The sequence below is a fragment of the Hypanus sabinus genome, chromosome 15, assembly GCF_030144855.1.
Source record: "Hypanus sabinus isolate sHypSab1 chromosome 15, sHypSab1.hap1, whole genome shotgun sequence".
NCBI classification, from domain to species: Eukaryota; Metazoa; Chordata; class Chondrichthyes; order Myliobatiformes; family Dasyatidae; genus Hypanus; species Hypanus sabinus.
The window spans coordinates 11279418-11298835 of record NC_082720.1 but is presented as its reverse complement, the minus strand read 5'-3'; the positions used below and the strand labels follow the sequence as shown (position 1 = coordinate 11298835).

The window sequence follows — 19418 nt, the reverse complement described above, 5'->3', positions numbered from 1 at the left end:
ATCGTTAGGTATTAATATTGAAGTGGTAAAATAGATTCAACAGTGGCTGGATGGGAGATGCCAGAGAGTAGTGGTGGATAACTGTTTGTCAGGTTGGAGGCCGGTGACTAGTGGTGTGCCTCAGGGATCTGTACTGGGTCCAATGTTGTTTGTCATATACGTTAATGATCTGGATGATGGGGTGGTAAATTGGATTAGTAAGTATGCAGATGATACTAAGATAGGAGGCAATGTGGATAATGAAGTAGGTTTTCAAAGCTTGCGGAGAGAATTAGGCCAGTTAGAAGAATGGGCTGAAAGATGGCAGATGGAGCTTAATGCTGATAAGTGGGAGGTGCTACATTTTGGTAGGACTAATCAAAATAGGACATACATGGTAAATGGTAGGGCATTGAAGAATGCAGTAGAACCGAGTGATCTAGGAATGCATAATTCCCTGAAGGTAGAATATCATGTGGATAGGGTGGTGAAGAAAGCTTTTGGTATGCTGGCCTTTATAAATCAGAGCATTGAGTATAGGAGTTGGGATGTAATGTTAAAATTATACAAATCGTTGGCAAGGCTAAATTTGGAGTATTCTGTACAGTTCTGGTCACCGAATTATAGGAAAGATATCAACAAAATAGACAGAGTACAGAGAAGATTTACTAGAACGTTACCTGGGTTTCAGCACCTAGGTTACAGAGAAAGGTTGAACAAGTTAGATCTTTATTCTTTGGAGCGTAGAAGGTTGAGGGGGGACTTGATAGAGGTACTTAAAATTATGAGGGAGATAGATCGAGTTGACGTGGATAGGCTTTTTCCATTGAGAGTAGGGGAGATTCAAACAAGAGGACATGAGTTGAGAGTTAAGGGGCAAAGGTTTAGGGGTAACACGAGGGGTAACTTCTTTAGAGAGCGGTAGCTGTGTGGAACGAGCTTCCAGTAGTAGTGGTAGAGGTAGGTTTGATACTGTCATTTAAAGTAAAATTGGATAGGTATATGGACAGGAAATGAATGGAGGGTTATGGGCTGAGGGCAGGTCTGTAGGACTAGGTGAGAGTAAGCGTTCGGCATGGACTAAAAGGGCCGAGATGGCCTGTTTCCATGCTGTAATTGTTATATGGTTATATGGTTTGTTAAAATTCTTTTCCTATATTTTTATTTCAATGGCTTGCTTCACCAGGTGGCCCCAAAAGCCAATGGTGAGGCACAGTAGTTTTGTGCCATCAAAGTCAATCCTATGGCCATCACGAATATAATATTCTGCTACCGCCAATTTCTTCAGGTAACCCAAATCACATCACGAATCCAACAGACTTCATAAATATAGTAACCAACATCCAGCTGACCCCAGAGGACATAATGGTTAATTTCGACATGGTGTCCCTGTTGATGAAAATTCCCTTTAGGGACAGCTTGGTCCTCCTTCAGCCAAGGTTTGATGAGGGTACCATTGACCTTTTCGAACACGCCCTTACATCAACATATTTCCTCTATATCGGGAACTACTGTGAACAAACACACGCAGTGGCTGTGGGATCGCCCTTATCACTTGATATTGTTAATTTTTACATGGAGGACTTTGAGGAGAGGCTCTGAGGCCATCACCCTTATGCCTCAAATGCTTCTTCAGACACATTGATGACTCCTTTGCAGCATGGCCTCATGGACTCCAGGCACTTCGACAGTTCCACGATCATCTGAACTTTCAATTTATGATGGAGATGGAGAAGAATAGTTGCCTTCCATTCCTGGACATTCTAATATGTCAGAAACCAGATGGTAGCCTCGGACATGGTGTCTATCAGAAACTCACTCACATGGACTTATACCTCATCAATAACAGCTACCATCACACCTCCCAATGTAGAGCAGTTCTTTCTACTTTGATTAACCATGTAAAAACTATTTCAGACCCGGTGAGTCTCCATGAGGAAATAAGATGTTCCTACAGAATGGCTATAAGGTGAAGGAAATCAATCAGGCCCTTAAAAGGGCCAATAAAAAAACCAGGAAACCTAACACGAAGGAGCCCATCAGTACTGCCTGGCTTCCCATGGTGCCATGGTTTCTGGAAGGATCACCAGTGTCCTGAAGAAATATTGGATTAATAACACCACAAACCAATAAGGTAGCTCAAATCACAGCTTATGCAGGTCAAATATGACCTTGCACTCAGGACAGCTGAAGTTTACAGGATTCCCTGTGAATGCAGAGCAGCATAAATTGGCCAGACGCGATGCACAGTAGAGACCCACATCAAGGAGCACAGGAGGTGTATCCCTTTACGTTGGCAGTAGCAGAACATTACATTCACAATGGCAATAGGATTGACTTTGGTCCAAAACTACTGTGCCTTGCTAATGTCTTTTGGAACCACTTGGTAAAGGAAGCCATTGAAATAAAACTAGAGGAAAATAATTTTCACAAAGACAAGGTCTCACTCTAAGTAAGAACTGCAAATCAATTGTAAACTAGGTCGGACAGTGGGAACCTGATTGAATGAGGACTAACCAATCAGGAAGAAGACAATGAGGCTATAAATAACTCGAGACTAGACATGCCCAGGCATCATCCCAGATGATGTCAGAGTTTCTCACAGAAACATCAATTAAAATCGATACCTGGATCTGGCTGGAAGCCTGAGAATAGTTTTAAATACATCTATGTCACCATATACAACCTTTAGATTCATTTTCTTGTGGGCATTCACAGTAAGCCCTGAGAGACACAACTGGATCAATGGAAGACTGAACACAAATAAAGACAAACAATAAACATTCACAAGATGACAAACTGTGCAAAGAATGAATTGTGTAAATACAAAAAAGTAAAAAGAAATCAAAGTAATAATAAATATATAAATAATACTGAGAGCATGTGTTGTAGAGTCCTTGAAAGTCTTTAGGCTGTGGAATCAGCTTATTGATAGGGTGAGTGAATTTATCCACTCTGGTTCAGGAACCTGACAGGTGAGGGGTAATTAATAACTGTTCCTGAACCAGGTGATATGTGACCTAATGCTCCTGTACCTCACTCCTAATGGCAGCAACAAGAAGATAGTACAGCCTGGATGGAGTGAATGGCCTGATAGATGATGTTTTCCTGTGACAATGCTACTTGTGCTCCTGAAGGATGCTCTCATATCACAGAAATCACAGAATTGTCAGCAGCTGTGGGAGTTCGTGAAGTTGCCTTCATGTTCTGTCAGTGAAAACCAGTTTAAAAGGCATTGAGTCCTTCTGGGAGCAAAACTTTGTCACATGTCACTTGGTTTTACTTCGTAGGAGATGATATCATTCAAGCTCAGCCACAGTTGTTGAGCATCCTTCTGGGATCCATGTTTGATCCGAAATTGCCTCTTTGAATGCTTTCCGGTGGTCATACATAGACCTCTTGTATTTCCCTTGATCCCCAGACCTGAACGCCACTGATCCAGCCCTCAGCATATTGCGATCTCTTGGTTCACCCAAGGCTTCCAGTTGGGGAAGACCCTGAATGATTATGTGGGCATACACTCCTTCACAAGTGTCTTTATAGGATATCCCAAATTATTTTACAATCAGTCCAAGACATTTGAATGTGTGGTCATCTTTCTAATGTAGGAATCATGGTGACCAGCTTACCCGAGTGAATTTCACAAGTGAAAATGAGATTGTGTCCAATTTACGTGCAGTGGCCACTTTATTAGGCACAGCTGCTCATGAATGTAAATATATAATCAGCCAGTAACATAGCAGCAACTCAATACATAAATGTATGCAGACATGGTCAAAAGGTTCATTTGTTGTTCAGGCCAAACATCGGAATGAGGAAGAAAAGTGATCTAAGTGACTTTGACCATGGTATGATTGTTGGTGGTTTGAGTATCTCAGAAACTGCAGATCTCCTGCAATTTTCATGCAAAACAGTTCCTAGAATTTACAGAGAGTGGTGTGTAAAACAAAAAAAAACATACAGTGAGTGTCAATTCTGTGTGCAGAAATGCCTCGTTAATGAGCAAGGTCAGAGGAGAATGGTCAGACTGGTTCAAGTTGACAAGAAGACGACAGTAACTCAGATAACCACACGTTACAACAGTGGTGTGCAGAAAAGCATCTCTGAATGCACAACACATTGAACCTTGAAATGGATGGGCTACAGCAGCAGAAACCCACACCAGGTTCCATTCCACTGAGGCCACTGAATATAATTTGGTAATGTAGGTTAATGACAAGTATCCCTTAAATGCAGATAATTCCCCTGCTCTTTATCTGTATCTTACTTTTAGTCTTGTTTTATCCAATCTGAAAGACAGTTTGTCAGAAAGTACAGAACTTTTCCAATATTAAACCAAGTGTTAGCCTATGACCAAGTCACTGGCTAGAAGACTTGATTGTTAACCTTCTGACCCGCAGACAAGTATGCTTGCTAACAGATCCACAACAGGCATTGGAAAACTAAAATAATTGAGGAAGAATAGTAAACCTCAGTGTTAAATAGAGCAAATGGGAGAAGCTGGAGACATAAGAAACTCTAGATGCTGGAAATCTGGAGGAGGACACAAAAGGCTGCAGGAACTCAGCAGGTTAGGCAGCGTCTATGGAGGAAAATGGAGTCAATATTTTGGGTCCAGGTCCTTCATCTGGACAAAAGTATAGAAGGGAGATATAGCCAGTAAAAAGAGGTGGAGGAAAGTGGTTGTGCAAGTGCAGGCAGGTGATAGGTAGATCCGAGTAGCGGTGGAGGGGTGAGAGGGAGGGTGGATGAAATGGAGGGCACATGGAGTGAGAAGAGCATCAGAATCTGGGGACAGGGGTAACAAGTCCAAGTGATAAGTGATGTAACCTGAGAGGATACAATAAAAGATGGGAGGTTTCTACCTGGCTGACTTAAGAGTGAACTTACTTCAACTTCTCCACAGTCACATTGCTCGCCTTCCTCTACATAGCCATTCCCACACCTTTGGCCTCCATACAAAGTGTTTACATCAGGCATGTTGAAAAGGCACATCCCTCCACCTTCATGCAGGTACTTTTGAAGCTCTTTTTCATTGCATTTGTTGAACACTTTGGGAAATGGAGCCCTGAGGAGCAAACATTGGAAACGAATAGTTACACTTTGGTTCAGGATAAAGTAGAAAATAAAAATATTGAAAGCAGTCCCATGCAATGAAGGAAGAACTTTGTTCACAAGATTGAGTTATGCTTCATACAATGATCCTTAAGGGTGATTAGTTCAATTGCTATCCTCCAGCACAGTTGCTGTTCCTGAGGGTTGCTTGTAAACAAGTTACTTTTATCAATTCAAGTCCAGTTCAGAACCTGTGCACATATTAAAAACATATTGAATGCAAGATTCCCACTTGGAACGAGTTTACCCCAGTCCTTAATCTGCTTCTATTACAAGAGAAGTTATCCTGCCAAGGAGGCCCCCAGTCAATCACTGACTCGACACATTTCTCAGAGACAGCTGTGAATTACAGACTTAAAGACTAGTCATAGAGCTTGCCTTGTTATCTGGGTTTAACAAAGAATGCCCCCAGAGTCAACCAAAACAAAGCTGGGTCCATTGCAATTAAGCTGGAACTAACAGCCATCCTTAAGTAATGCAATATGGGAAAGGCTGAGGATACCAGCATGTCTCCTGCTTTAAGTTCTTTAGAACTTGCATTGTTCACGGACAGTGCTAACCACCCGTTCAGAAGCCTAGCTTCACAAGAAGTGGGAGGCTTGCTTCCATAAAGCTTAAATGGTTGCTACATGATTTACTTCATAGTTTAGAGTATGGCATCTGGATTCACACACGTGCATCCATATTAAAGGCTTATCAAACCTAATATCCTCCTCCCAATTCCCATGGGTTTCTTTCAAGACTAGAGCTACTGGATCCAGGCAGATTGCATCCTCACCACCTCCCTTGCCATTGCAAACCCTTCCATAAAAAGATCCTATCATCGCTCTAATCCAAGATTTGATGTCACAACTTATCATGACAACTCCCACACTACCCAACAACCAATGATGACTCTCCCCCAGGAACCCCTCTACGACCCAGGGAGGGAATGAACAAAATATTCATCTACACAACGTGTGCATGGCATTTTCTATTATATGTGACACTTTGGATGCTTTGTAAGGTAGGATTTTGCTGCACGGTCCACCGCACAAAATTTATATTGGGTTATATGGTCTCCCATGTGCACGTTGCAATGAAGTCAGCTTCGTGCGTTACTCAGCACAACACCACACAATGGGTCACTGTTAGACGCCAGCCCAGCCGCGTTGGGACCCTCACCCAGTGGCTGCTGCCATGATACACCCTCCATCCTCTGGACGAGCTGAACAGCAGCCATCAGAGTCATGACTCATACCAAAGTTGTGTCCCATCTCATGGGCCATGGTAGCAGCAACTCCAACTGCACTGTCAGAGTGATCCTGGAGAGAGAAGAGACTATCAGTGAACAGAAAACAGTGAATTTCAAGAACAGCGTTGAAGATTGAAGATTGTGTGTTTATTCCTATTTCCAAATAATGTTCCAATCTTTTCCATATTGGTAATTAGTTTATCATTATTACACATACCAAGATACAGTGTATAGCTTTTGCTTGCATACCATCCAGACAGATTATTCCATAAGTAAATTGAAATAATCCAAAAGGAAATCAATAACAGAATGCAGAATATAATATTACACTTGCACAAAAAGTGGCGTGCAGGTTGACAAATAACATGCAAGAGCCATCTTGAGATCAGGAATTCTTTACTGTACAAGAGGTTCTTTCAGGGGTCTTATGAAATAGTAAAGTAATTGCAGTATTGGTATAGCTGTGGAATACCTAAACACAAAGAAAGGAAGGAAATTATTCATTCGATAAGTGCTTCAAGATGTTCAAAGTTGGCATATTTCTGAACTCCATACACTCCGTTAAGATGGTGCCAAGATGTGATGTCCAACAAGGTCCTGGCTTAGACTTAGTGGGTTTTTAAGTCTCATACACAGCAATGAGGTAATAATTAGATATTTAGAGTTTTTTTTAAACTGATGGTTGAGTATTTCCTTTTCCTCAACATTCTTTGATGCTCAGTGGAAAGAATCAGGGTCTCTTCTAAGGCATCATGTGGATGACATCACCTCTGATGGTGCAGAATGGAACTGGAACCCATGATCATCTGAGTGAACTAACAGCTGAGGATGACGCGGCACCCGAGCCAAGGCCAATATACTCGCATTCATGAGCAGGGGAATTAGAACAGATTTCTTCATCTATCCTCTCTGTAACAATGGCATTCTCCTCTCATACCCATTGGACATGTCCCTTTGACCCACACCAGGTTTATCAATGTTTCATAATAATAATAGTAATAATAAATACTTCACTGATCCCGAGTGGGAAATTCTTTTGTTACAGCAGCGGTGTACAGATTTAACTGATAATTAAGAATAATAATATACAGAATAATAATGTACAAAATAATAAAGCAGAGACTATTGTACTATGATATGTGTCCTCCTGTCATGCAGAGATGAACTGTTGTATATGCCTATTATATAGAAAGAATCCTATTGAGAGACATCACTGCTTGATATGGCAACTGTTCTGCCTAAGACCATAATAAACTGCAGAGAGTTCTGGACTCGGCCCAGCACATCCCAAGAACCCGCTTCCCCTCCGTGGACTCTGTCTACACCTCACTGCCTCAGTAAAACAGCAAAAAGTCCTCTCTCTCTCTCAGTCTCATCAAGCAGATGATACAAAGACAGAAAACCCGTGGCTCAAGGACTTCGATCCACTTGTGCAATAAGGTGGAACTTCATCATAGACCTTTCACCTTCTGGTCTGTCAGCTCTCTGTAACTCTAAGTTCACGTTCTGCTCTTCTCTCTCTCATGTACTGATATGATGGATGGATGCAAAACATATTTTTCACTATACCGCAGTACACGTAACAATAATAAACCAATTTAAACCAGTGGTCACACACTGATCCCCAACAGACACAACTCCTTCCTCAAAATCAGCAGTCCAGGTTCACAGACTCACTCTTAATCATTTCCCCTACATTTTGATACACAGTTCATCTGAATCTTTAACAAATTTTAACCAAAAAAAAAACAGGCATTTTCATTACAGGGTAAAAAAAAAGCATCCAAGTCCATTATTTAATTAGCAAGTCTCAATTTTATCATTAACAAAAAAAAATCCTAAAAGGAAATTTAGTTATTAACCTTTAAATTTCCCCAAGTGGATGAGAAAGGGAAATTAAAATAATGGAAGGGAAACTACTAAGAGGAGAAACATGTCATTGATGCCACAATCTACCATCAGCTTCACTGATAATTCCAGTGAAGACTGGTAGAAAGTAACTCTGAACTTTGTGTCAGACTCACTGCCACATTCACTCACCATATTCACACCTCCTGACTGATAATCTGAACACATGCCCATCAAGGGTGCCAAGCCGATGGTAGTGCCATTGAAGGTTATCCCCCTAAGTGCAAAAGCATTCAGTGTTACAAGGCAGAAATAAAACAAAAAAAGCAGGAAAAAGAATTTCTCAGCTGGAATCATGAGATTTTTATGTCCTTCAAAGTATGGCGAAGGTTTTTCTAGAAACTGCTACAAGTGACTTCCAATCATTGTCTACATTGCAATGAGCAAGAAGAACTTTCAAAGCTAGAAGTGTATGGAAGAAATTCATCCTGGAACAGATACTGTGAAAATCAATGGACACATAACCACGGGCAGAATTCATTCAGAAAATCCATACCACAACCCTCATTCTTTCCCCTATCTCTATGATCAGACCGGCAGATTACATGACACAGTTTACATAAAGAAGCCAGCTGGAAAATCTGTTCTATATTCAATTCTAATTAAACCATGGTTCTGTCCAGTATTATTTTGGCAGAATCTTTCTTATAATCAGTATATTACACATCAGCTAAGTTTTAACCTAACTGCCCACTTTACAGATAGTAAAAGGAAGCTTTGTTTGCAGGCTGGCTCACACAGCTGGGATCAACCTTTACAGCTAAGGCAGCAGAGTAGCACTGTGGTTCGCACAATGCTTTACAGTACCTGCAAGCTGGGTTCAATTCCCACCGTTGTCTGTAACGAGTTAGTACGTCCTCCCCATTCCTCTGAGGCTCGAGTTTCAGAGACCTACTGGTTGGTAAGTTAACACGAGGAAATCTGCAGATGCTGGAGATTCAAGCAACACACACAAAATGCTAGTGGAACGCAGCAAGATGCTGCCTGGCCTGCTGCATTCCACCAGCATTTTGTGTGTGTTGGTTGGTAAGTTAATTGGTCATTGTAAAACATCCTGTGATTAGGCTAGGGTTAATCGGGGGTTGCTGGGCAGCATGTCTCAAAGAGCTGGTAGGGTCTACTCTACACTGTATCTCAATAAATAAATCAATACTATTTGTTAGTGATTAAGATTGGAAATGTTATGATTCTTCCTTTCCCTGGTGCAGGGTGAGGGACTTGTGGATGCTGTTCTTAATTATAATCAGCTGTGTAAACAATCTGGTAACTTGTGATGCATGTGGTTTATTTAGCTGCAGACTCATGCATCTCAACTTCAAGATACTAGAGTTGGCATTTTACAACAAACTTTACTTTTATCTCAAGATAAAGCATCTTACAAAATGCCTTATCTTCATCTCAAGATAAGAAATTACTCAAGTAAGTAAGAGCTGATTTTTCTCTCTCTCTCAGAGGGTTGCAACTTTCTTTTTGTTTATTCAACAGACGTGGGCTGTGCAAGCTGAGCCATCATTTGCTTATCCTTCCCCAGTGGCCCTCGAGAACATGGTAGTGAGCTGCCTATTTGAATAGTGCAGGGCCTCCTGTAGGTGGTACAAACTGCAGAGCTCCCTTCCTCCAAGGAGAGTGAAAGCAGAATGTTTGAAGGCAGACAGAGACAGATTCTTGATAGGTAGGGTATGAAAGACTAGCAGACACTCAGTTGGGAATGCGGAATGGAGGTTGCAACCGGGTCACAGCTCCTAATTGACATGATTTGCTGAATGGACCAGCATGCTAATGGAAAGCAGACAATACAATATTACAGTAATTGGGAAATTCTCCCCAGCAGAGATCCCATCTCAGTGGGTTTAGCTGGTATTAATTATTCTTTCTGCAGTACAAGTACATGGCCTGGAGAAAGACAAGAACAACATCTTTGGCACTTACGTGATGAGCTGTGCATTATCATGCTTCTTCCAGGTCAACACCTGTCGCCTCCATTTTAGAAAGGACCAGAGGGTGCTGTAGGGATTCTCTCTCACATCACACCTGTTCTGGTGAGTCCATACCTCCAGATGAACCAGAGCAATCCTGATATTGAGAGACCTGTAATACTGAGGAAACATACCAGTAAAGAGACAGACTTGAAAAGTGAATCAAAGCAAAGAGTTAGCCTACGCAAATACATGGTACTGGTAACTGCAAAATACCATCATTGTCCTGCAACTGTTATGACTGAAGATGAATTTGATCCACATTTGCAAGCTCTGCAAACTTCACATTATAATGCAATTCTTCATTCCAATCAGGAGTAAGAAAGGGTTTCTGTAATACCTCTTGCCAGCTCTGGACACTCCGTAGTTCTTACAGACAACTGAGGTGTTGGAATGCAGTTACTGTTAGAAAGCAGCAAGCAGTACAGTAATTTCACAGGACAATGGGGGGCCAAGCTCTCCTAAGCTCAAAGACAGACTACAGTCTCACATACAGACACAGTTTGCGAGTACAAACATACAAAGATCTCTGATAGTTCAAAAGTTCCATTTAATATCAGAGAATGTATTAAACACACATCCTGAAATTCTCATTCTTCACAGACATCCATGAAAACAGAAGACAGTTGCAAAACATGAGTGTTGGCAGAACGTTAGAACTCCAAACGCCATACTTCCCCTTCCCAGGCACAAGTAGCCACAAAGCACTGACCTTCCCCTCCCCCACCCTCCACCCACCAGGCATGCAATAAAGCCCCAAAGACAGACCATGATCTGCAGCACAACAAAATCTAACTGTTCACATGGCAATTCAACATGCACATGCTCCTAGTAAAGGGACAAAGAGGTGTCACACAGCAAGAGGGGAGACCAACAAAGACAAACAACTCGATGATTCATACATTCTCACCTTATCAACATAATTAGCCGTTTCCTTCAATTTCTGTTTTGTTTTCTCAAGATCCCTGTGATGTTTCTGAAACTGAAGGATAGACTTAGATAAAGATACAGTATATATTGTTCTGTTTAAGCAGCTTCACTTTGTTTAACTTCCTAATAACTTGGGCCAAATTAAGAATGTTCTTTAGTTCATTTCATCTCACCCTTTCAGGATGCAAGCTTTGGGATCCCTATAAGACAGCAACTAACTACTCTCCTAAAATTAATCCAATCTCATAGGAACAGGACCACAACATTGTCGTGGCTTAGAGGCTTGCGTGCTTCAATGATCCAGAGAGCTATGCTGGCCAAAGTCAGAGCTTTATGCTTTGGTTGTTGGTAGGGTCACCAATGACAAACAGATCAAAGAGTGGTCTACCAGTCCTCCAGGTTCGGGGTTCGGCTCAGAGCTAACATCTCTGCCTGGTAAAACAGAGTTCTTATGGAAGCTGCAATGAAGAATCGTTCTACATCTAAGTGCAGCTGTATTCATGAGTCTCCAACCGGGACTTGCATGATGACAACAGTGAAAACCAAGCTACTGACATGATGAAGGAAGCCATGACCACCACCAGAGAGGGAGGACCTTCATTGATGCCCTAAATGCCAGTGGCGTAATAGTAAGTAAGTCATAGGAACTAAAGAGCTATAAGACCAGGAATGGGCTTTCTCTTCCATCAATGAATGGCCCCACAACAGAATGATAACACTGACCAATTGTGAAAATCAGCTTTGGCCATGTTTCAGAGCAGCTACTCACTCTCTGCATAAAGAACTACTTTTTGGAATCAGAAGCAAAACTAGAAAATGCTGGAAACATCAGGTTAGACAGCATCTGTAGAAAGAACAATAGAGCTAATAATTCAGGTCAAACTCTTGTCTTCAGAAAGATAAACAACTGCCTGACATGTGGAGTGTTTCCAGCATTTTATGTTATTGTTTCAAATTTCCAACATCAGCAGCTTTATTGACTTTCACTTCCTGGAGTCACATCTCAATGTGTCATTTCAGGTCTGGGAAACCTTCAAATATTGTGGGAATTACATCTTCTTTTAGTTTGCAGAGCCTTTAAACAGTTCCCAAAGCACAGCCAGCTGCCTCTCAGTGAACATCACAGACATTTGAGCTAGATCAGGATATCCTTCAATTTTTGATGAAACTGCTGGCAGTGGGAGCCTCCGATACCAAATCTAAGGGAAAAAATAAATGATAATTCACTTTCCTGCTGCAGTTTAATGTTTAGATCTTGTGAACCCTAGGTTTTACGCTAAACCAGAGAATGCACTGGGAAGGGAAAACCTTTAATAGTGTCAACAATACAACAGTGTTCACTGAGGTGCTGAGGAATTACAAGCTGAACAATGAACATAGTTATGATTAACACGATGTTTTACAGTACAGGTTAAATTCCTGCCATTGCCTGTAAGAAGTTTATACGATCTCCACGTGACTATGTAGGTTTCCTCTGGGTGCTCTGGTTTCCTCCCATAGTCCAAAGCCCTACCGGTTGGTAGGTTAATTGGTCGTTATAAATTGTCCAGTGATTAGGCTAGGATTAAGTTAGGAGATGCTGGGCCACGCAATCTGAAGTGCCTGAGGGCCTATTCCATGTTGTATCTCAATAAATAAAATGCTGAACTTTGTCTCAGTGTCCCTATAAGCTTCCTGTTGCCATATTGGAAGTTCCAAAACCATTGATTAAGAGTACCTGAAAATTAGAGGATGATAGTCACAAGTATGGCAAAGGTCCCCACAAAAAAATTTCCATAAATACTGCTTAAACAAAAGAGCATTCCCAGACCTGTTAAGCAGGAAAATCAAGAATAAAAAATCAGCTCCTGCTGAGTAGAACTAGGCTTTCTGTGTTGGTGTAAAATAGGTGACAGAGAAGTGACAACCTGTGTTAAATTCTCCACATTTTTAAAAATTTAAATTGAAATCAATGAGAAGGAAAATGGGGTACCATTACCTGCTCTTTCAATTTACACCATTGTACAAAGTCACACTCATATAAATGAATGCTCTCCAAATCCAAGATCTCTCTTTTGGCCCCCAAAAACTATAAACTGAACCTTTCCTCAGAATTGTCTGACTCCTCTTCAGTTCCAACCTGTTCCATCTCATTGCACCTATGATCTTTGAACAGCTATGAACCCGACACTGAATAAAGCAAAGCAGAGGAAAATTTTAGGAACATTAAGCATCTTACCTCAGCATAATCAGCCACTAAGTAAAGTTCCACATACTTCATATCCTTCACCACATCCCTCTTGCTCTGTACAGAGTAGAAATAATACTTAGAGAAATTAAAGATCTGGGTGTACAACTGTATTAAGGTTCAAACCAGCCAATTCTTTGAGTCACAGATTTTGAGTACTCCATTTCATACAGTTAGTGTCCTCATACAACTATTCTATGCATTAATGTAAATCACTTCCTGCACTTTTAATGCAAAAGCCTGTTAATGTAGATTTATTAACCAATAAACTAAGACTGTGGTGAGAGGATTTAGAAATGGTGACATTTAATTAATTTACCATCACAACACACAGCGTACTATTTTTGCCAAGCGATTTTCATAATACTCAAAGGGTTTACATCCAAATCCTCTCTAAAGCTGTAGCTGTACTCTTTAAGTTGAGGGTGCCATCTATATGCTGTCGACCACAGAAATATTACCAGTTATCCCACTTGTTTCTGAACAGTAGCAACAAACAATGACCTACAGCATAATGGACAAATTACGATCCTTTGCCGAAGCCTTCACTACTATTAATCTTACCCGATGGTAACTTGGATGAAGGTGGACAGTGAAATCCTTGAACCAGTTTTCCTTGTGCTCACCCTGTTGGTGACCACAGGTCCCACTTTTCAGCTTCAGGTATTCAGACCTATAGATGAGATGTCGGCTGTGGCTGTCGTCAATTGGCTCCACGAAGAAGCTGATGTTTGAGTTCAGAATTATCAAACCCCTAGCAGAGAAGAACCCATTCAGGTAATATATTTTCCATTACTACAGAAACATTATTAATTTGTCAAAACCTCATATCATCAACGTTAGAAGGTCACAGAATTTGATGATATAAGAAGTTAGCAACTGATCTTTCAATTCGGGGATCTAATGTGTGGGCCAGTATGAGTATCCAATATGAAATGATTTGGGTTAGTTTCAGCTACTTCGCTCTAACAATAACCTTACTATCATAAAATAACTTCAACTTTAAAATGGTATTCCCACTCACCTATAATACCGAACGGCTAATGTGCAGAATGGATGTACAGTATGGAAGAAAGCAAAATGGTGAGAGGCAAAACACATGATGTGGGCAGGCAGTGCACACTCCATCAGATATTCTCCTCCATCAAGATCAACGGAATAAGTTACCAGGCAAAACAATGGTGAGAGCTGCCTTATTATCACCCGCCTTACGGTTTGTTATCCTCACATGTACCAAGGTACATGGAAAACCCTTGTTTTGCTTGCCACCTGCACAAATCACTTCACCACATTGGTACATCAAGGTGGTACAAGGGAAAGCCAAAACAGTCAGTATCAGAATCAGGTTTAATATCACCAGCATATGTTGCGAAATTTGTTATCCTTTACAGCAGGAGTTCAATGAAATAGATGATAAATAAATATAGAGAAAAAACTGAAATGCATTAAGTATGTGTGTGTATATATATGTCAATTAAATAGCTACGCTAAAATAAGTAGCACAAAATAACAGAAGTAAATACGTTGTGAAGTAGTGTTCATGGGTTCAACGTCCATTTAGATATCGAATGGCAGAGGGGAAGAAGCTGTTCCTGAATCACCGAGTGTGTGCCTTCAGGCTTCTGTACCTCCTTCCCGATAGTAACAATGAGAAGAGGCATGTCCTGGCTGGTGGGGTTCCTTAATGAAGCACACCACCTCCCCAAGGCACCGCTCCTTGAAGATGTCTTGGATACTACACTGATACTCATGATGGAGCAGACTAATCTTACAAGTTTCTATAACTTACTTCAATCTTGTGCAGAAGCCCCAACCCCACCATCCCCCACCAAACAGAGATGCAGCCAGTCAGAATGCTCTCCATGGTACATTTTTACAGGTTGGAGTGTTTTAGTTACAAACTCCAAATGGAATACATCCATTGCCTTGCGCTCTTTATAGTTGCATCTTTATAGTTCATGTCTTGCATCCAGGTTAGATCCTGGGAGATATTGACACCCAGGTACTTGAAAATGCTCCCCGTCTCCTCTTCTGATCTCTTGATGAGGATCGGTTTGTGTTCCCTCGTCTTACCCTTTCTGAAGTCTACATCTGGCTCTTTGGTCTTGCTGACATCGAGTGCCAGATTGTTGCTGCAACACCACTCAACTAACTGGTGTATCTTGCACCTGTACGCCCTTTTGTCACCATCTGAAATTCTGCCAACGATGGATGTATCATCAGATTACAGATAGCATTTGACCTATGTTTACACAGTCATGGGTGTAAGAGAGGGTAGAGGAGTGGGCTAAGCACACATCCCTGTGGTACACCGGTGTTGACTGTCAACGAGGTGGAGATGTTATTTCCAGTCTGTGTAGATTTTAGTCCTCTGGTTAGGGAATCGAGGATCCATTTGCAGAGCGAGGTACAGAGGCCTAGGTTCTGTAGCTTTTCAATCAGGACTGTAAAAAAATGATGGTGTTAAATGCTGACCAATAATCAATAAACAGCATCCTGACTTAGGTATTTGCATTATCCAGATGATCCAAGGCTTTGTGGAGAGCCATTAAGATCGCATCTGCTCTAGACCTATTGTGGAGAAAGGCAAATTGCAGTGGGTCCAGGTCCTTCCTGAGACAGGTTCATTCTTGCCATGATCAACCTCTCAAAGCATTTCATCACTGATAACCGTTAGATAACACAGCTCTTCTTTGCCTCTGGTATAATTGTTGCCCTCTTGAAGCAGGTAGAAACTTCCAACTGTAGCAATGAGAGACTGAAAATGTCTCTGAATACCCCTGCCAGCTGGTTGGCACAGGTGCCTTACCAGACACATTGGGCCCTGCTGCCTTGTGAGGGTTCACCCTCTTGAAAGACAGCCTGACATCAACTGAGATCACAGGGTCACCTGATGCTGCAGGGATCCTCTTAGCTGTGGCTTTATTCTCCCTTTCAAAGCGAGCATAAAAGATGTCGAGCTCGTCTGGTAATGAAGCATCGCTGCCATTCATGATGTTGGGTTGTGCTTAGCAGTAAGCAATTCGCTGCAAAACCCTGCCAGAGTTGACGTGCATCCAATGTTGCCTCTAACCTCTCTTGGAGTTGTTTCTTTACTCTTGAAATAGCCCTCCGCAAGTCATACCTGGTTTTCTTATACAGACCTGGGTCACCAGACTTAAATGCCACAGACTTAGCCCTCAGCAGACTACAAACCTGCTGGTTCATTCACAGCTTTTGGTTTCGGAATGCACAGTAAGTTTTCAGAGGCATGCAATGTGGAATGTAGTTTTACAGTTACAGAAAATGTGCAGGCAAAGTAATAGCAAACTGGACTGTGAGATAAAGAGTCTAACTCAGCACTCAAGACGTTCATTCAGTAGATTTATAACAGTGGGTTAGAAGTTACACTTTACCCTGTGCTTTTAGCCTTTGGTATTATCAGAAATGGGAGAGGGTGAGAAGAGAGAATGCCTGAGGTTTGGTGGCACGGAGCTTTGATTATATTGACTGCTTACCAAAGTACGGTACTAGAAATATATGGAGGGAAATCTGGTTTTTGTAATGTGCTGAACTGTGCTCACAACTTTAAACTGTTTCTTGCAAACTTGGGCAGAGTGATTGCCATATTGAGCTGTGGTACATCCAGTAAGTATGTTTTCTATGATGCATCTATAAAAGTTGGTGAGGAGCAACACGAACTTGCCAAGTTTCCTTAGCCTCCTGAGGTAGTAGAGGTGCTGCTGGACTTTGTTTTTGTCATGACCTCGATATAGCTGGGTCAGGGTAAGTTATTACTATACTTTGCCATGTTGAGACTGAAGTGAACAATCAGAGCTGAATTTGAACTTGGTAAGCATCTTAGGAACAGGAAAAAGAATAATTAGAAGATGCATTAATAAATCACATTACCGCAGCTTAGAGTTCAAATCCACAGGCATAAGTGGGAGTTTATGTTAACTGTATAAGCAATGTGTATGCATTCACCATACAATTTACCAAACAAAAAATAAGTCTTTAGTCTATTTTTAATGGATCGATAGAGCAAACACATTAGCTATTTCTACACAGAGCGATCAAATCCAGACCTTTGCATATCAAAATCACAACTTCCCCAGCTGGATTCCAGTTCAGTGAAGCTCATCTTCTACTGAACCATTTCCTACCAATGGTGTTTTCAACTAGCAATGAACAACCTGCCCCTGGGGGGGGGGGGGGAGAGAGATTAAATAGAAAACACCATACAGAACCCATTTCCTACCAATGGTGTTTCCAACAGCAATATAACAACCTACCCCAATAATTATTTGGGGAGGGGGTTAAATAGGAAATACCAACAAAACACTATAAAATTTGTCTGTTCTTTGATTAAAAGAAGAGAGACTTTAATGCTATAAAAGACTGTGCCTTGTCAATGTGACAGTTCTAAATAAGCTAAGTCAGCTAAGTCATGAATTATAGCATGAAGTCAACTTTCAATTTCAAGAGCTAACTACAGAAACAAAGTCAAACTCATAATTACCTTAACTTTTATATCACAAACCTAGTTTTACCACCTTAGCAACACAGCATGATGGTCCAGTTCTGAAGTAAAGACCGTGTGAAAGATTAATTCTGCCTCATCAAGAAAGGTACACTACACCACACATTCTTTGCAAAAGCTCCATCTGCACACAATTTGCTCCCTGTTTCATATAAACATTACTAAGCTGATCTGATTGACCTTGACAGAATATCCAGTATAGGAAGTTCATTGTTTTCATCCGGGGAGATGGTTTGCGGTTTCCTTCGTTATAAATAGGAAAATTCTTTGTATGCTGACTTAAACCATGGAACTCCCAACCATCTGCACATACAACCTCCAGATGCTGCCACACTCCAAAGAACTCCTTCCTCCTCCATTGTTACTTTAAACTTTGCTTTAGCTTACTGTAAAGAATATTACTTGCCAAGTAACATAATTTAACTTACTAGATATTTGAGTAATAAACAGATCCATTCCAAGTTGGCATTCCAATGTTAGTCTGTTTACCAGTAACTAAACACCAAGACTGGAAGATCTAAAGTAGTCGGATTACATATCAAAGGAGGTTAATGCTGTTAATAAATAGCATCCCAACATCTGCACAGTGAGCAAAAGGCCAGCAATGCAAATAAAAGTGATTTCCTCCCCCTACCAATACATTTCCCCTTTTCCTGGAGAAGATGTTATGCACCCCATCAGTACAGTAAACAGATAGGAAATCAAAAGATCATGTTCTTCAATCTACTTGGATTTGGTGTTAACCAGATTTACTTTTTGAACAAGACTTTACACAAGGTTGTGGTGATTAAAAAAAACAATATTGAGATGTGCTGAGAGTTGTCCAAAACTGGTCACTTTAACAATGGCAGTGGACAGATGGGAGTTTCACTAATAATGGCTGTCAAAGCTTAACACAGAAACTCCTATCTTCCCAAGTAAGAACAGTACTTCAGAAATTTCTCCAACCCCTGTACCTGCTACCACCATAGAGAACAAGAACCATGAGAACACAATCATCTTCAAACTGACATGAACATGTCCTTCATCATCCCCGGGCCATGTTTAAATCAGTGATATTGCACAGGAATGGAAGAGGCTCCAGAGAGTGGTGAACTCAGCTGGTTCAGTCACATTTACAGCTCTCCCCAGCATCAAGAACATTTACAAGAAGGAACATCTAAGGAAAGTGCCATCCACCATCAGGGTTCTTTACCATCTAGGCCATGCCCTCTTCTCAATGTTGCCTTTGGATTCAAGGTTCAATAACAGCTTCTTCCCCAATGCCAACAATTTCATGTACTGACCTAGAAAACCCTTAGTACTTTCTCAGACAATATTTCTTTTACACTCTCTCAACTTGCACTAGTGTTGTTAGGTTCATTCTATTCTTGTGTCTGTCACAACTGCAATGCATTGTTCTGCTGAAACACACTGGAATTTTCATAGCATTTGTACCTTGTGTGTGTGTGTATGCCTGTGATAATACTTTGAACCTGAACTTGGACTTCAATATCCTGGAAATCCTGATCTAACTGTAAACTAGTT

The 19418-nt window shown here is 41.1% G+C and overlaps 1 protein-coding gene across 1 annotated transcript in view; it reads right to left on the bottom strand.

Annotated features, from left to right (window-relative positions):
- adam19b (ADAM metallopeptidase domain 19b) overlaps positions 1-19418 on the bottom strand; it is a 186658-nt gene that overhangs the window by 52862 nt on the left and 114378 nt on the right. Inside the window, exons 6-12 of the mRNA XM_059989994.1 lie at positions 13934-14123; positions 13361-13426; positions 11123-11194; positions 10166-10332; positions 8369-8453; positions 6259-6398; positions 4870-5047 (exon numbers count right to left, since the gene is read on the bottom strand). Coding sequence (XP_059845977.1) covers positions 4870-5047; positions 6259-6398; positions 8369-8453; positions 10166-10332; positions 11123-11194; positions 13361-13426; positions 13934-14123 — 898 coding nt within the window. The remainder of the gene's footprint in view (positions 1-4869; positions 5048-6258; positions 6399-8368; positions 8454-10165; positions 10333-11122; positions 11195-13360; positions 13427-13933; positions 14124-19418) is intronic.